Raw genomic sequence first — 18309 nt, forward strand, 5'->3', positions numbered from 1 at the left:
GAAGGTGCTGGTGACTTTTGTCTGGAGCCAAGCTCTGTGTGTGTGTGTGTGTGTGTGTGTGTGTGTGTGTGTGTGAGAGAGAGAGAGAGAGAGAGAGAGAGAGAGAGAGAGAGAGAGAGAAGCATGTGAAAACAGAATTCTGTTTCAAGAGAATTATTTTGCTAGCTTTTAAACATTTTTACACCTGTGTTATCACTGGCAGTCAGGTATGTCCTTTCTGCCCTGGTGGTATGGGTGCTTGTGGTGGTTAAAACTCTTCTACTTGGAAATGTGTTGAGCCCCAGCTGGGAGAGAATTCCACTGGTCTGTCTTATCTAACACACTCAAAATTCCTCTGAGGCACCAATCCACCATTGAGGAAGCGAAACCCAAGAGGGCAGAAGCTGGTACTCAGCTTAGTCATGCTGGCCACATGACCCGGAAGCTGTCTGCGGACAAACGCCGGCTCCCTCAGACTATAGAGCGAGATGAGCGCCGCAACCCCAGTGTCATCTGCGACTGAACCTAACGGTCAGGGGTACCTTTACCTTCACAGTGAAAAATGGCCTGGCATAGAAAATCCAGGAACCTTCACAGCAGGGCTGAAGGGAAAGTGAGCTAGAGTTTCCAGTCCAACAAGGCACTGTTAACCCACCTCTGCCTCGGTAACACTGTGGTTGACCCACATTGCAGCGAGCTCATGAGGCGGGACATCTCCTGCACCAGCCCTGTGAGGTAGGCTAACCCAAAAGGATGACTAGTTCAGAGAGTGCTCTGGCTCAGGGAGGTGGGTGGATTTGAAATTGACCCCAGTCTAAAACCAACAGCATGCTGCAGCCACCCCTATTCTAGGCTGGATGCTCCCTCTTTTGCACGCAGCTGCCATGTAGAATCAGTCTGACTATTAATTTGTTCCTCTCACCTGGTGTCACCTGCTTAAGGGTACAGTGGATGTTCGGGTTGCGAACATGATCCGTACGGGATGCACATTCGAACCCGCAGCGTTCACACCATGTCTGCGCATGCGCGGGTTGCGCTTCTGCACATGCACACACGATTTAGTGCTTCTGCACATGCGCGAATGCAGTAACCCGTTCCGGTACTTCCAGGTTTTGGCGGTCCCCAACCCAAAAAAAACTCAACCTGAAGCGGCTGTAACCTGAGGTATGACTGTATTGGGTGCAACTCTACCACCTGGTATATCTCCCCCCCCCCCCCCCCCGTGCTTGAACTTGGGGTTTCCAGCCAATCAGGTGCAGGCCCTCTCCATGTTCTCTGGGCCCCGGAGGATCCTCTGCAGCGATCTGGTACAAAGGGGCACTGCTGGGGTGTATCCTGCAAGTGATGGCAATTTGGAGGCCTGCTGCCAGGGCTAGGTCAGTTGCCCAAGCCCAGCCCAGCCCCCAGCCCCCGTCACTGCTGGCGTGGCAAGAAATTAGTTAAGAGGTGATATGATAGAAGATTGTAAAATGTGTGGCATGGAGGAAGTGGATAGGGGAAAGTTTATCTCCCTCTCCCATAACACATTCAAAGCCGAAAGCTGTGGAGGATTCAGGACAGATAAAAGAATCTCTATGCAGCACATAGGTAAACTGTGGAACTCTCTCCCACAGGAGGAAGGGGTGACCACTGACCTGGATGGCTTTAAAAGAGGATTGCACAAAAGAGGATTGGAGGAGAAGGCTATCAATGGCTACTAGCCAAGGTGGCTACGCCCTGTCTCCACCGTCAGAGGCAGCAATGCTTCTGAATACCAGTTGCTGGAAACCACAGGAGGGGAGAATACTCTTGTGCTTGGGTCCTGCTTACAGGTTTACCACAGGCATTGGATGACCACTGGGAGAGGAGGGATGCTGGACTAGATGGGCCACTGGCCTGATCCAGCAGGCTCTTCTTGTGTTGGGTGCTGCAACAAGGGCCTGAAGAGAAGTCAGTGAAAGGACTGGGGCTCCCAGTGTGGCACCTTCACTTGCTCCCCTGAAAGGGATATGAGGGCAAGCAAGGGGTTGGACTCGATGGCCCTTGTGGTCTATTCCAACTCTATGATTCTAAGGGCCTCAGGCTGGACTCTTCCACTGCTGAGTTAATGCCTGGCCCTCTTTTTGGCACAAGAGGGCGCCTGAGGGTTGGGCGCTGGATGCAGCCCTGACTGGGCCTCAGTCCCTCCTGGAAGCTCCACCCTTTGCAACTGCAGCAGCAGCCTTCCTGCAAAGGAAGATTTGGGGTGGGAAAGTCTCTGCCAGCGCTTCCCCCCCCAACTCCCCAGTTCAAGACCTGGAAGGAGAAAGGAGCTTTTCTGTTGGGGCTTCCCATGTTCCTTGAGCAGCTTCCCTGAGGGTCTTTGCACCCCCACCCCAAAACAATGACAGATGGAGGGCTGTGTACCCAGCAGGTTGGCCCCAAACTTGTTTTGGGGTTGGCAGATTGCTTGTGCAACTTTGTGCCAAACTGAGGAATTGGGGATCTATTTTAGCATAATTGGAAATTCTTTTGTACAGGAGTGAAGGTGATTGAGATGGAACCAGCCCACAAGGGGTGGCTGGGGAGAGCTCTCCAGAGGTTGGGGGTAGCCCTTGAGGACGCAGCTTTGCCCCTTCCTTGCCACTTGCCATTGCTTCCCAGTGCCAGTGTCCACCCCCCCCCCCGAGTGCATGCTTTTCTCTCACAGCTCAACAAGCCCAGCCCCACTCTCCTGCCCCCTGGATTTGGGGGACAAGGCATCTAGGCAAGGAGGAAGGGTTAAGTTCCAGCCCCATTTCCCTGTGGGACTGGGTGGACAGAAATGGGCTGTGCTGCTGGCACAGCTGCCCTTTGAGGTAATAGAAGTGGACTGAGCAGCACCCTCTAAACCCTGGTTGGACTAATGCCTACAAATTCTTCTCCCTCGACCCAAGTAGAAGTTGCACGTGATTGAACACATAAGAGTCTTGTGGAGGAAACAGCCTCAGAAAGAGAGAGCAGCAGCAGCAGCAGCAGCAGCAGGATACAGTGGTACCTCGCAAGACGAATGCCTTGCAAGACAAAAAAACTCGCAAGACGAAAGGGTTTTTTGTTTTTTGAGCTGCTTTGCAAGACGATTTTCCCTATAGGCTTGCTTCACAAGACGGAAACGTCTTGCAAGTTTGTTTCCTTTTTCTTAACACCGTTAATACAGTTGCGACTTGACTTCGAGGAGCAACTCATAGAACGCGGTGTGGTAGCCTTTTTTGAGGTTTTTGAAGACTTTGGTGATTTTTGAAGCTTTCCCAAAACTTTCCCGACACCGTGCTTCGCAAGACGAAACAAATCGCAAGACGACAAAACTCGCGGAACGAATTAATTTCGTCTTGTGAGGCACCACTGTACCGGTGAGAAGGGAAGGGAATGGCCAGATCTAGTAATTTGGGTTAAATTTGTTGGGAGAGCAGCTGCTTATAAATGAGGTAGGGGTGGGGACTGAATTTATGGGTGGGGGTCTCTGCAACACTTGGGCAGGGTCTGCGAATGGCTGAGAAGCAGAAAGAATGAGAGGAGAGAATTTTCAGCCCATAGCATGTCTTCTGGGAGTCACCTGCCAGGGGTGGGCGGGGCTAGAGGCAAGAGTGGGTGGAGCAGCAGAGGTGACTCCTACTTTCTGCATTCTAGCCACGCAACCACGCCTCTCCCTCTGTCCAAGCAAGCAGGAGGTATGATCACACAGCTCGTGGACACGTTCTAGCCAGGCAAAAGCAGTTGAGGAGGGTGCTGAGCCAAGCAGATGAGGGCTGTGGCCTTGGGGAGAAGGGGTGTGCCCTGCAAAAGACTCCCAGCCACATTCAGACCCAGGTTTGAGGTTCTCCACCTCTGATTACACAGAGTCAGCTGGGCTAAAGGGGTCCCCCATTTTGAGTTGTTCCCTGGCACAGATCCACCCTTAAACTCCACAGGACACACAGGGGCTGTTTGAAGGCCTGCCCATGAACACCAGAGCAGGAGGTATGGGAATGTGCGAAGGCCATGCCATCTCTGGATTTACACCTTCAAAAGCTGGATCCTTGTAGCTAAAGGGAGCTGCAGTTTGTGCCCATGAATAATAATAATAATAATAATAATAATAATAATAATAATAATACCCTGCCCATCTGGCTGGGCCCCCCAGCCACCCTGGGCGGCTTCCAAAAAAATATTAAAATACTGTAATACTGTAATACTGTAATACATCAAACATTAAAAGCTTCCCTAAACAGGGCTGCCTTCAGATGGACTTGTTGTTCTGTCCTGGTAGGGATTGTGTCTCTTGTTCTCCCGCCTCTCAGCCTATTCTATTTCTTAAGGTTAAACCAACAGGCTCCTCAAATTTGCATATATTTAAATAAATTAACATGCAAACTATTCCAGCTGGAATATTTAATCCTCCTTCCCTCCCATCCACATGGAATTTCAATACTCATTACTGTCGTTGTGTACTCCAGTGGCCATTTTTGTTAAGGGACGGCACCTGCCTTCCCTTGCTTGTTCTACCTGAAGCAGGTTAGCCATCAAAATAATCCAGCCATCCCTGCTCTCGCTCCCTCTGTGTGGGTGGAAGGGGGGGAGCTCTGACCCGCCAGCCCCCTCTCAACCACTTCCTGTTGCTCAGCAGCGTTAATGGAAAACAGACCCCATCTTTGCCTCTCTGACTCTTTTCATTCCCAAGCAAGAAGACAGAGCAGGGGGGTCCTTCCGTGGCAGAGGGGCTCCATTTTTCCGTCCTGGCACCCCTGGTGCTCCCGCGTCCCTGTTCTCCATGTGCCTGGTGAGTATGCCATGGCGAGCAGCCTTCCCCCACCCCACCCCCATCCCCTGTGTCTTCCCACCCAGGGATCCAGGCAACCCAGTTCTTTGCTCACTGGAGAAAGAGGAACGGCTTCTGCGTCTGGCTTGGAAGCTACTTAGCTTGAGGTTCTCCACCATGTTTCACAAGGAAGGTAGCGGAGAAATCTCCCCCCACCCCGATTCTGCTCTCTGTGTGTTCATGTGTTTGTTTGCTTGTATGTAGGGAGAGGAACCTATCTGGGCCTGTTAGCTCAGTACAAGTGTGCTCAAATTTACGTCTTGGGCACAGACTTGAGTTCTCTCAGATGCTAGAATTCAGCTGGAGAACAAGCTAGCCACCTTCCTCCTCTCCGGTCCTACTTAACTTCTGCAACCCTTCTAACCCTTGGAATTAGGGAGCCATTGTTTTCAAATGTGTAGCAGTTGACTGTAGTTACTCAGCAATGTCCCTCTGCATGTGGTCAATGACACCATGGCTATTTCACAGAACCATAGAGTTGGAAGAGACCTTGAAGCTCGTCCACTTGAAACCCCTGTTCGGCGCAAAGACGCCCATTGCTTCAGCATCCCATCCAACCTCTGCTTAAAAACCTCTAACAAAGGAGAGTCCACCACCTTCTGAAACAGCCTGTTCCAAATAGCTCACGTTATCAGGAAGTTCTTTCTAATAAGGCAAAATCCTTTTTCATGTGATTTGAATCAGTTGTTTCAGGAGTCCTATAGATTTGCCCCATCTCTGTGACAGCCCTTCAGATATTTGAAAGTAGTCGTCATTGTATCTTGTTCAGGCTGAATATACTCAGCTGCTTCAACCTAAAGACCTAGGAAGAAAGGGGTCCTCTTGCCCCTCCCCGTGTTAGTTTGCTTGTTCGCCCACCCCAACCCCAACCTCTGGACACATTCCAATGTGTCAATAGCCTTTTTAAGCTCCAGTGCTCAGAAGTTAACACTGTTCTCCATATGAGGCCTGGTCACAGCAGAATGGAACAGCACCATTCCTTGTGATCTGGATGCTATTGTGCTGATGCAACCTAGAATTTCGCTAGCCTTTGTAGACACCCCATCCCACTGCTGACTCCACAGTGGGGCTGCTGACTCCATGTGTCCAGCACTGAATGCTAGACTCTGTGTCAGCATCTAGCATCCTTGGGCAGCTTCCAGAATTGCAGTACTTTGGCATGGTCCACTGCTGATGCCTGCCCTGGACCTCCTATAATTTTGATGGGGTAGGGGAGCACTCTGAACACGGCAACGGGGTCTATCCAGCTTTTAAATTTCCCAACAATGCCCCTGGCCTAGTGTTGCTTTGGGGTACTGTGTGAAATTTTAAAAGTACATAGATTTTACTGCCCAGCAGTCAGATAAGCCCATCAGAGGACATTGTTGCCCAAGGCAAACCTGAAGCTGGCTCTGATGAAGGCCTTGAGAAGGGGCTCCAGGTCCAAATCCACACCCTTCTTCCACCTTGCTCTGCTTTTAAAGCCTGCTAGGGTCAAAGACGGTGTTCTCGAAGCTACCAGCATGAGTCTGACCAAACTGCGGAGGCAGTGGAAGACATGAGTGCCTGGCATGCTTCACGAAGAGTTGGACACGACTAAACGACTAAACAACAACAACAAAGGGTCAAAGAGATGAGATAAAGTCCACAGGGCGCTAGGCTTCTTCAAAGCTCAGTGTTGCTTCCTGGGTTTGGGCCTTTAAAGCTTTCTCCTGCCATCTTGGCAGCACATGGCTCAGCAATGAGGAGTGGAGCATGATGGCAATGCCCATTCCTGTTAGCACATTCCCAGCAGGCCCAGGAATTGCTGCTGAAAAGTCCGGGCAACATTCTTGTTCATGGCTCTGGCTGGGGCCAAATGGACTTAGCTGCCCCCGTTGGGTGCTCTTCAGCAGTTGCAATAATGCATATATAGAGTGCTGCAGACTCCCCTAAGTAGTCGGGAGCCAGCTGAGAATACTGCAGAGACGAAAGCATGAGCCAAGGGCACCCCAGGATGACCGTTCAGCCGGTGGCCTTATTGCAAGCACACACCCTTTGTCTTGGGACTCCGTTTCTCTTTCCACCTGTAACTGCTTCCTCCTCCAGCTCTCCAGCCTGCCAGCTGACTACGAAGATGCAGGACTTCCTTGCTCTTGTGCCTCCAACAGCACTGAGACCGTTTGTCCTTTCACCTGCTAAAGTCTGCGGCCCAATATGCTGTTACAACGGCACAGTTACACTTTGCAGCTGAACAGTTGGCACCCTGAGTCACCCCCTCCACTGCTCTCTCCCTGCACTTCAAGCCTCTTGACTTTGCTTTAATCATTAACCAGATGTTTGAGCTGTGCGGAGACCAGGGAATGGGGGGGGGGGGCCCGCTGGATGGTGGGAGCATAGGAACTGAGCTGCTGCATTGAGGGGAGGAGGGGAAGATTGTGGAAGAGGTTGCAAGGGTCAACCTAGGGCCACTTCACATTATTTTAGTGGCCCTAGTCTGGACTCATAATGTGCCTATGGCAGGGTCCTCTCAAGGCTGGCAGCTTCAACCTCATCACCCCTCTTTGTGGTAGTGAAGTGTCAACTCTCACTCAAGCCTGGCCACTTCATTGACTTGCCTCTCTCCCTCCTTCCCCCCCCCCCCAACAGACTAGCCAACCAGCCCTTTGTCGGACAGATACCGCCAGACATATCAGTACAGATTGGGAGAAGCCACTGAATTGGCTGGGGGAACAGCTCCACTCCTTGAGGCAGTGACTGCCCCCCCTCTGCCGCCACCACAAACAAGAGAGGGGCCCCAGCACCCCCCATTTCCTGTGGCTGAATACTTGGCATCCCTCCTCCTGCTCCTTGCCAGAAGCCCCCCCCCACCCCACCGAAGGGGGTCTGTGTTTTCTATTGCTGGCCTGGCTTGACTCATCTCTGCTGATGTGTCACATTTTTTGGATTTTTCTCTTCATCCTCCATCCATCCGGATATTTCTGGGAAAAACAGGATCTGGCTGCCCCTGTGTCCACTGCCCCACTTGGGCTAAACTCAGCAGCCATCGCTCTCAGTCCCAGGAAAACTCCAGCTGCCAAACTTGCTGCAGCCAAGGAGACGGGACAGCTGCTTTTGAGCTCAGTGTTGTGAAGCGGAGAAAGAGAGAGGATGCTAGAGGAGGCCTGATCCTTCCCAGCCCCATTGCCACTGCTGGGGCTCTGAGGTTAGTGGCTAAAAGGCTGAGGGACTTAAAGGCTGGAGTGCCCAGAGGTATGAGAGCACTTTGGTGTGCCAGGAAAACACGTGTGCCAAATCTGAACCAATGGCGGAGGCGAGCAGTCACTATATATTTCTGGAGCAGATGGTCGGATCCTTTTCCTTATCAGGCTGACCAGTATTTCTAATGTATTTGGGGAGGTGGGGGTGGGCAGCTGCCCACATTCTTGGAAGGGTTCCTGCACTGAAAGTTTGGTTGTCTGAATGCAGTGTTTCTCCCTAAGACAGGGCACCTGGCGTTTGTCTTTTTGATAGCAGGGTTTGCAAAACCTGCTGGAACTGGATGCTGCATTTGTGGCCTGTGCGCGGTTTTGACATTTTGGGGGAGAAGTCTTGGCAACAGCAGGAGAGGCTATTTTGACGTGCACCAAAAAAACCTCCCTTGCGGGGTGTGCCAACCAGCGTGGCCTCCTGGGACCAGTGCCTTGGCTGCAATGTTTGTTTTCTCTTCTGTGGGGCTGAGTTAAACTTAACATGCCACATCTAATGAGCACCCCTCCCACTGGAGGCATTCTGCCAGGGTGCCGTTTTGGGAGCTTAATCCGAGAACCGCTTAGCTTGGAGAAACAGGAACAGAGTGTCTCTGAGCCATGTGCAGAGAGAGACTTTCCCCTCTCAAACTAAGAAATTGCTGCTCCGGTATAGTTAAGCTTACTGACTAGTTTCCCATCCAGAAGGAGGCAGCCTTGGGGGGGGGGCATCCAGCACCCCTCCTTTTTAAAACCAAGCTCTGCTGATGAAGCCCGGGACCAAATCTGAGAGGCCCAAAGGAGCCGTTTTCTGCCTCGGCTGGCAGGAGGGTGTTTCTCTTGCCCTGGCTGTGCAAACACACCCAGCGGGTCTTGATGCCAACCCAAGCCCAACCTTGGAGGCCTCCCTGGTGCGGAGAGAGAGGGTCCTTTGTGTGGACCTCTTTTGATCCTGACTTCCTTCCGTGGACTCTGGGCCCCTTTGACCACCACGGCAGGTGGGCGGGCACAGGGACAGCTCCTTTCGCAAAGGATTTTGCAGTCCATTGGCCCTTGCAAGCCTCTCCTCCTTGCTGCCTGGCCCTCTGCTGCCCGGGGGCTGCTCCTCCCCGGAACGCAGAGAAACAGGAGGCCTTCTCTTCTCCTCCCTCTGTGTGTCCCTGGGTGTGTGTGTGTCCGTCCGTGTGTCCAGCCCAGGCTTCCTGCTCCAGGGGAGGGGGCGGGTTCACTGTCCAAAGGGAGCCAGGCCGGTACTGACATTTGTGCGCTTCCAGCTGCACGGAAGTGAGCGGCAGTTTCCATTAGCCGCTCAGTCCAGAGGCCAGTCTGCTGCTGCTCTGTAAGATCCCGCTCAAGCAGAGGGGGGGGGGCTCCCTTTCTCCCCTCCTTCTCAGAGGCTCCTTTCTTCTGACAGGGACTGCAATGGAGGCAGAGCAGCAGCCTTGAATTCGGACAGACCCTGCGCTTGGTAAGCCTGGCACCCTTTCTCAATGTTGGTCTGATAGCTGGATTCTGTGGCTGCTATTTGCATGAGCCGCTTTGTAACGGTCCCATTCAAATCTGCTTTGAAGATAGCAAACTTTTCAGAAAGGAGAGCTGGAAGTTGCCCATCCACATCTATGCTCTTGGATAGCAGACCAAGCACAGGGCCACAGGTTGCCTGACCCACAAACTTCCCTGCCAGGGTGAGATGTACTCTATTTCCATCGAAAGCACAGTAAATACTTGCAAGCTTTCGTGAATTAGTGCATCCAAATTTTGTGCATCCTCTTTGCCCCTCATTTGGTGTTGCATCTCATCCTTTTTGGGTGACGCCTGAGTGGGGATCTTGTCCCTGTGCCCTTTGGGAAGGATGGGCTGATAGAAGGAGCTTTGTGGAAGGAGCTTCTCAGTGGAAATAGTGGGTGAACAAGCCCTGGGATTCCAGTCCGATTCTACTCTGGCAGCTGTTCCTTTAGAAGAAGTTGTGCTTGTTCCTAGAATCAAAGAATTGTAGAGTTGGAAGGGACTCTAAGAGTCATCTAGTCCAACCCCTTGCAATGCGGGAATCACAGCTAAAGAATCTCTGGCAGATGGCCATCCAACCTCTGCTTTAAAACTTCCAGTGAAGGAGAGTCCCCACCTCTAGGGACAGACCTGTTGGTTCTATCTCTGGCCTCTTCCTCGCATCCTTTACTGTAGTGGCATGAATAACCTACTCAGGTGTAGCTCCTGAACCTTCATGGCTCACTTTCCCCAATGGATGGGGTAACTGCTCTTAATTTCACAAAGCAGACCTGGCTAGCTATCACCTCTGCCCTTGGAGGGTCCTCTCTTATCCCAAATTGGGGGAGGGGGCTTGCTGTGGATGCAAGAGCAATCTGTCCATGCTCAGAGACAGAATTTGTTATTAAATTCTAAGCCGAGTCTTGCCAACGACTTGTACCTCCAGTCAAGTCCCCCAGTGACATCTTAATATCCTGTTGTTACTGGGTGAGATCTGTTTCTAAATCTTTAATGCTCTGTGGAAAATCCCATTTCACGGAGCCTTTCCCAGTCCTAACTAACATTACGTCTTCAGCCAAAGCTGCAGTTCACCGCAACATATTCACAAAGTCTCCCCCCACCCCCAAAAAAACACCCAAACTCTTTTAAAACCCTTTTTAAAAATTCAATGTTATATAGAACCTATAAACAGCCTAAGGGTTGAAATTGAAAAATTAACTTTCTAGATTTGCTCTCCCCCAAATAACAGGCAATGTTTCCTCAATGTGAGGGATGCTCTCTGTGCATGCTTTTGGTTATTCTTGCCTTTGTTATTAGCTAGCACATTCCCGGAGATGCGCTTAAAGCAACATTGAGCACCAGGACTGTGCCTGAAGCTGCGTCTGTGTCTGGCTTCTGCTGGTTCCCCTTCCTCCCTGCCCCCTCCCTCCTTCCCTCCCCTGCATTCCTGCACTCTTGGCTTCCTGCTGCAACAGGCCAGGCATCATTGGGCAATTTGGTCAGCACAGGAGAGACTCCAACCAAGCCAAGCCAGTTTCCATTTTAATTTCAGGCTCAACTGGAGGAGGAACTGCTTGGTCCCCCTTTGAAATTCATTCACCCTCCAAAAAAGGGGGGGGCATCTAGGAGAGTTCCCCAGAAAGTACCAGTGGGGATGGGAGAGAATCTAAGGCACCTTCTAAATTGCTTTCCCTACTCACAAAAGGTTCCTCTGCAATCTTTTTCTTTCTTTTTTCTTTATTCTCCCCTGCTTGATATTTGAAAAAAATAGGACAAAGTTGGGTTTTGTTGGTGAGATTGGTTTCATAACATAAATCTCTATTTTTAAAATTATTCCGTTATTTCAAATTACCGTATTTTTCGCCCTTTAGGACGCACTTTTTCCCCTCCAAAAATGAAGGGGAAATCTGTGTGCGTCCCATGGGGTGAATACAGTTTTTCCTGAAGCTTGGAGAGCGAGAGGGTTCGGTGCACACCGACCCCTCTCGCTCTCCAGGCTTCAGGAAGCTATCAGCAAGCCTGGGGAGCCCGCAGGAGTTCCCGCAGGGCTCCCTAGGCTGCAGATAACAGCCTGCTGCATGGAGCGCGGGGCGCACTGAAGCAGAGCGCCCCGCACTTCGGGCAGACATCGGCCAGCCCCACAAGCTCAGGGGACAGCGGGGAGGCGGAGCGCCGCCATACCGCTGTTCCCCGACCTGGTTTGGTTTCCCCAACCTGGTTTTGGGGGGGAAATAAAGAAAAAAAAATTCCTTTATTTCCCCCCCAAAAAACTAGGTGCGTCCTATGGGACGGAGCGTCCTATGGGACGGAAAATATGGTATTTTGGTCAGATTATGGAAGCATTTATCTCTATGCTTATTAGCTAAAACAAATGAAAAACAGGTCATGGGGGGACCCCTTTCCTACCCACACCCCAATATGTGTGTGTTGCACTCCAGTTAGTGATCGATGGCACAGGTCTGTTTTTCTCCTTTTTTTTTTTTAAGGGTTTCATCCTCTGTGCCCAAATGTTTCATTTTAATTTCCAAGTTTTACAAATATTTTTGCAAGTGGTTTTTAGACTCCCTTTCCCATTCCATCCCTGCTGTACTGCCATGGGGTTGGTTAAGGGGTGTGTGCGCATTTTCCAACATCACAGACAAATGAGAGCAGGCAGTTCTTACCTTTGATGAAGGTTAGCAGCAACACCCCCTTGTTCCCTCCCTTACAACTTGGTTGTTATCCCCGACTTATGTGGAAATACTGCTTAGCCAGTCTGGTAGGAGCTGAACAGACCCCTGATGCAGGACCTTCTCTGCATTCCTTGTAGAGATGAACAGTGGGAAGTAACAGGAGGAGGTGCTCTCCTTCCCAGCAGACGTGACCAAACTCACACCCCAGATCAACAAGGCAGTGGTAGTCACCAAGCTAGGTAAAGGTAAAGGGACCCCTGACCATTAGGTCCAGTCGTGGCCGACTCTGGGGTTGCGGCGCTCATCTTGCTTTATTGGCCGAGGGAGCCAGCGTACAGCTTCCGGGTCATGTGGCCAGCATGACTAAGTCGCTTCTGGCAAACCAGAGCAGCACATGGAAACGCCATTTACCTTCCCGCCGGAGCGGTACCTATTTATCTATTTGCACTTTGACGTGCTTTTGAACTGCTAGGTTGGCAGGAGCAGGGACCGAGCAACATGAGCTCACCCCATCACAGGGATTCGAACCACCGACCTTCTGATCAGCAAGTCCTAGGCACTGTGGTTTAACCCACAGCACCACCTGCTGTCCCTTAGTCACCAAGCTAGATGACTCTAAAAGCGGTTCAGACAAATTCACGGAGGAGAGGGCTATTGATGACTAACAACCATGATAACTACTAGCCACAACCAGTCAGAGGCAGCAACGCTTCTGAATACCAGTTGCTGGAAACCACTGGAAAAATCCTGCTTGCTGTTTCCCCTTTAGAGCATCAGATTGGCCACTGTGAGTACAGGATGCTGGACTAGATGGGCCATGGGCCTGATCCTGCAGGCTGATCTTATGTTGTTATGTTTGGGGCCCATAACTTTGCATGGTTTATCCTTAGCATGTTCAGAAGAGGAGGTAATTTTCCCCCCAAAACAACCCCCTCTTTCTTCTCTGGCCTGCTGCCCAGCCCAGCTGCCTGGCTCTCATCAAAGGGTTGCTCAGAGCTTTAGGAAATCTTGGACTCATGAAAAGCTTGTGGGGTGAGGGGGGAGGGTTCTGTTTGCAGATGAGGCTGGCATCTGCCTGGGTGGCTCCTGGAAATGGGTGGCTGTGAGCTGCTCCTTGCCCAAGGGGGCATCCAATCCAGCATGTTGTCCTGAATGGGGGTGGGGTGCTTTCTATCTATTATTCAGTGGAGGGGGGGGGTCAGGAATAATTATTTGCCCAAGGCCCTGTTTAAGGAGTCGGTGCTGTGGGTAGTAATATTGGTGAAAATTTGTGTTCACATGCAGCTTGAGAATCTTCAAAGCTTTTGACTCAGAAGTAGTTTGAACCTGAGAGTCTCAGACCCAACCTGTCCTTCTGTCCCCAAGACCTTTTTGCTCTGATTGCAGGTTTGATCCCCGTATGGAACAGCCACATATTCCTGCATTGCAAGGGGTTGGACTAGATTATACTCGGGGTTCCTTCCAGCATCTACAATTCTATGACTATCAGCTTGTTCCCTGGCCCTTGTTCTGTCCACCCTGGAGTGTGTCCTCTGGACCCTTTGCAACATCCTTTCAACCTGCCAGAAATAGCCTTGACCTGGAAGACTCCTGAGTGCGGCTGTTGCTGGGTGGGGGCAGAGGAAGAGGCAACATCCGGTCTCCAAACAACAAGCCATCTTCCCACCACTGAGGATGCATCTTTTCCTGTGACAGTGGCAGGAAGTGCCCTGGGGGTGGGGGGCTTAAGGGATGGGGCAAGAGAGGAAACATTTGCTGGGACTCTCTTCCCAGGGTCATGCACAACCGTAAATTAAACATTGAGCCTCGGGGGATGACAAGGCAGTGTAAATAATGCATTGGGTTTGGGTATGGAGAAACTTGGGTTCAAACCCTGTTCGGGCATGAAACTCAAAGGCCTGGGTCACTGAGAGGATTAAAGGCCACAGGAAATTCTTTGTATCCTTTGGCGCCCCTCTTTTCAGCTTGCAGAGTCACTGACAGATGCCTCCATCCAAGCTTGCCCGGGGTGTGGTGTGTGACGCATGTCGGAAGAGGCCCCCTGGGAGGGATGACTGTCACAGGACTTTGCAGCCTGAGAGGCTGTCCTGTCCAGCAACCCCATGACTGGCCTGGGGGCCTGAGGGAAGCAAAGCAGCTGTTTTGCTAATTAACGGGGGGGGGGGGGGGAGTTGTTTGGCACAGTCAAGCCCCCAAGGTTTCTTTTATTTGGCAATTTAAAACTATCTCAGCTGTTTGCCCTTTAAGCTTAAGTGTTCTGGGGCTGTGCACCCAACAGTATAAGCAAAACCAAGAGAGAGGAGTTCTCAGGAGTGCCACAATCAATTTATTAAAAGCCCGACCCATTTTAGAGAAATTCCTTTGTTGGAGGCATCTTAGTAGACCTGCAACCCACATGCATTTAACTTGCGTGCATTCAGCTTTATGTGACCTGGTTCTAAGAAATGATTCACAGTGGGGGCGGTGTACCTTGTTTTTATCCCACATGTTACTGAGGTGCTCATTTGTAATGGTCTTTGTGTTTGACCCACATACAGTTTCCTGCATGCACGCCAAATGGCATATACTACATAAATGCTACTGCACATGGAGAAATGTTGGCTGGTATAAACTGTTGGAAAAATTTACTTGTATGATTACAGTGAATGCAGTGTCTGCAGGGATGGTGGCCAGAGAGCTCAGATATTCCTAAGATAATGGACTGTTGTGGATTTTACATTAGAGTCGCTGTGGACCAACCAGTCCTTTAAGTTCCTTGTTCTTTTGTGATTAAAGGTTTGCTCTCTAAACCTAGAACGCTATCTTGAGATGCCAATGTTTGTGAATACGATTCTGAAGACCATTGGTGACACTGTCCTATCTCAGACCACAAACAATTCTGTCCTTGCTCCTTAGCAGGGATATTGATAGAAGGTCCTCTGTGTTCTTTCTGAAGGCCCTTAGCCTAATGTTCTCTTCAATTCTTCATGGACACCCTCTGTCATTTAGTCCTCTTTCCAGTCGAGCTGCCTCCTGTCTGAATGAATCATTAGATGAACCATGTCTCCTAATTCTAAGGAATTGGGCAGGAGTAATATGCTAATAACGACCCCTCCTCCCTGTCTTCCCAGGTGCCACTGACGAGCCACCATGGAGACCCACAAGCGGGAGATGGAGCTGCTGAGCAACAGTATAGCAGCCTATGCACACATCCGAGGTGGGTCAGGAAATGGGGGCAGGGGCGGACATATATGTGAGCAATGGCAGTCTCTGGCACTTGGCCAGAGGTGGCATCTTGTTCCCACTATCCGTCCTCAGCACATTATCTTGGGATGTGGATGGAGGATCTTCCTCCTGTTTCAAAATGGCAGATCAACCTCCTTCCTTCCCATCCCCAGAAGGGAGTCTGGTTTACCTGCATTTATGAACTGACCAGCCAATTTAGCCACCAGCCTTTGAATTTCTTCTCTCAGAAGCCAATATGTTGTTGTTGTTGTTGTTTAGTCGTTTAGTCGTGTCCGACTCTTTGTGACCCCATGGACCAGAAGCCAATATAGTCCACTGCATTTCAAGTTCAGGAACCCTTTTGGTCAACTTAACATTATAAAAGTTATATTGCTCCATACAGTGCAGTGTGATTTAGGATACCTCCTTGACTTCATAATGGAAAACAGTGGGAGGCATTCAACACCGTGCTCTTCCATTCATTCATAAACTAATTCGTATAGAGCTGTGTCATTGAGGATGAAGGCTATCCATCCCTTGATGTGCAATTCACAAACGCCTGAAACTGAGCATTTACAATGTGAAATAAATAAATAATACTCTGGTAACCATTTAAGAAACCTCAGCGAAAGACTACCATGTCAAATTAATTACCTTCTTCCTGTACCCACTTCCGTATTCCCTCATTACATCCCAGCTATTCAAAGGCCATTTCTTTATTTCACACAGAAGAAACTGTATCCCTATATTTTCTATATACGTCATTCTACTTTCCCTCCACCATAGTATTTATCTAAGTTTTAAGCATTTAGTACTGAACAGCCCTTCACCTCCAGCTGCACAATAGTTTAAATCTCTGGTGTCTTTCAGTGTTTGGCTACTAAAATTCCAGCATCCACAAAGAAATGGCAAATCAGCTCGGTTTCTTACCGCCTAATGTCTACAGAGTCTGTGGGAGCCCCAGCTCCTAACCATTTCTGTCCCCTTCACTACCATTTGAATCTCAAAAGCCAGTCTCCTCGGTGGTTTTCCTAGCCTATTTCTGACCCTCTCCTCCATGTCTCTGTCATCTAGATCACCCTGAGAGCTTTGGCCTTTATTTCGTGCTGGGGGTCTGCTTTGGCCTTGTTTTGACCCTCTGCCTGCTGGTCATCCACATCTCATGGCAGCCTCAGGCCATCCCCCGCAAGCCCCGAAAAAGCCTACGCGACTTCAGTGAAGATGAGGACGAAGAGGAGGATGACGATGAGGAGGAGGAAGACACCATTGACCAAGCGGCTTCTGAGCCCCCCTTGGCTATGACCGAGCTGCCGCTGGAGGCCCACTCCACCCCTGATGGGACCCTCACGGTCAACGTCTTTGCCTCGGCGGAAGAGCTGGAACGTGCCCAGCGGCTGGAGGAGCGGGAACGCATTCTCCGGGAGATCTGGCGCAACGGGCAGCCTGACATCCTGGGCACAGGCACTGGCACCATTGGCAGAGTCCATTACTATTGACCCATGGTTGGCCATGGTCACATTCCTCACCTGGGCAGGGTGGACTGCTACTGAACTCTTGAACCCCCTTGTCTCACCCCAAGGGATTTATGGTTAATCACTTCACCCAGCCAGTATCTCAAACATTGCGAGACCTGCCCTAATGCCAGATAAGAGGCAGCGGTTTCACACAGGGGTGAGAGAGGATCAAGTGACAGTGATAAAATGGCAAGAAGGACCAAGATGAGTTAGTTAAATTGTTGGACAGCAAATTCAAGGACTCTGCTCCTTTTCCTCCTGGGAACTTGAGAGGGAAGGCAGTGCAGCCAAAGTAAAGGAGCACACAGAACTAATGCCAGTTCCTTTGTTTATGTGTGAGGACTATTCCTGATTTTCACAATGGACACGTGTAGGGAACATGGAAAGTGGTGTAGCAGTGCCCACTGCAGTAACAAAAAGGTACGGGGGTTGCAGTTCACCAGCCTGAACAGACCAAAGTCAGTACTTGCATGCAGGACTCTGGCTTGCATTGTGCTTAACTGATTTAGTAGGCAAAAAAGGAATATGGTGCTCTTGGGGAGGATTGTGGTGGCAGCAGGGGTGGTGGTGGTGTCTTCTTGCACCTGTCCAGGTACCTCTAAAGGGATGGGTTGGAGGGAATAGACTGCAAGGACCTTCGACCTACCTGTGCACAACCACATACCAAGGGAGACAGATCAACTGTGACAAAGTTCTGTATCTCCCTTTTTCCTGGCTGTGTTGGAAGCCTGTTTTTCTCCTACCCCTCCCAAATGGTGCTTATTATTTCAAGGAGTTGCATAGGGAACAGGTAAGTGCCAACTTCAGTATTTTTCCACACTACCAGGAAACTCCCAGTGAATTCTCAGGGTGCAGCACTTCATCTCATCCCACCTTCAGCCAGGTTGATGCACAACTGGGGCGCATCCTGCAGGGAGGCAGCTTGGGGATGACCCCAGCACTTCCTTTGCTGCCTGACTCCTCTCATCCCACAATCAGGGTGTGGTTTGACTGAGTATTATCAAGCAGCAGCATTGTCCAGTGGCCTTTATGGCTCTTTTCCCTGATGGAAAAAGGGGGGGGGGGATTAGCAACCTTCCCACTGGTCCTGTGGGACTTTGTGCCTGGTGCCCATGTACCCCAGAGGGGGACTCTTTCAACTTTGCACAGACCCATGTTGTACACAGGACCTTGGTTTTTAACAGGCCGGTAAACTTTTGTGTAAAAATGTGCCTTATCTTTCATAAACATCATTCCAGTTTTCCACAACTTGCCTTGTGGTCTCACCTCTGGTCCTCTGCCTAATTTTACCTGGGTAACAAGGAAAATGGGAGAAGCAGGCAGGAAGGCTAGCTTTCCTCTGCCCCTGGTGGAACCTCTTTTGGTTGAGATGCTTTGCCAATGCCTCTCTCTCTAAGCCCCCTAATGCACAGGAAGGAGCCAGATGGGAGGTTTGAGAGGGCGGGGGAGTCTGAGACTCTTGGCCATGTTCCAAGCAT

General features: G+C 50.5%; 1 protein-coding gene across 4 annotated transcripts; it reads left to right on the plus strand.

Moving 5' to 3' along the window:
* The first annotated feature begins 4551 nt into the window (after positions 1-4551).
* EVA1B (eva-1 homolog B) lies at positions 4552-18079 on the plus strand. Of its 4 annotated transcripts, none has more exons than XM_028739199.2 (4): positions 4553-4732; positions 9371-9424; positions 15224-15309; positions 16392-18079. In XM_028739199.2, the coding sequence occupies exons 3-4, from the start codon at positions 15243-15245 to the stop codon at positions 16811-16813; spliced, it is 489 nt and encodes a 162-aa protein (XP_028595032.2). In that variant the 5' UTR covers positions 4553-4732; positions 9371-9424; positions 15224-15242; the 3' UTR covers positions 16814-18079. The 4 variants fall into 4 exon arrangements, with proteins under 4 accessions (XP_028595035.2, XP_028595032.2, XP_028595031.2 ...); XM_028739198.2 differs by lacking the exon at positions 4553-4732 and adding an exon at positions 7379-7934; XM_028739202.2 differs by lacking the exon at positions 9371-9424 and having other exon boundaries at positions 4552-4732.
* Positions 18080-18309: the final 230 nt, after the last annotated feature.

Source organism: Podarcis muralis, chromosome 7 (assembly GCF_964188315.1).
Source record: "Podarcis muralis chromosome 7, rPodMur119.hap1.1, whole genome shotgun sequence".
Classification (NCBI taxonomy): Eukaryota; Metazoa; Chordata; class Lepidosauria; order Squamata; family Lacertidae; genus Podarcis; species Podarcis muralis.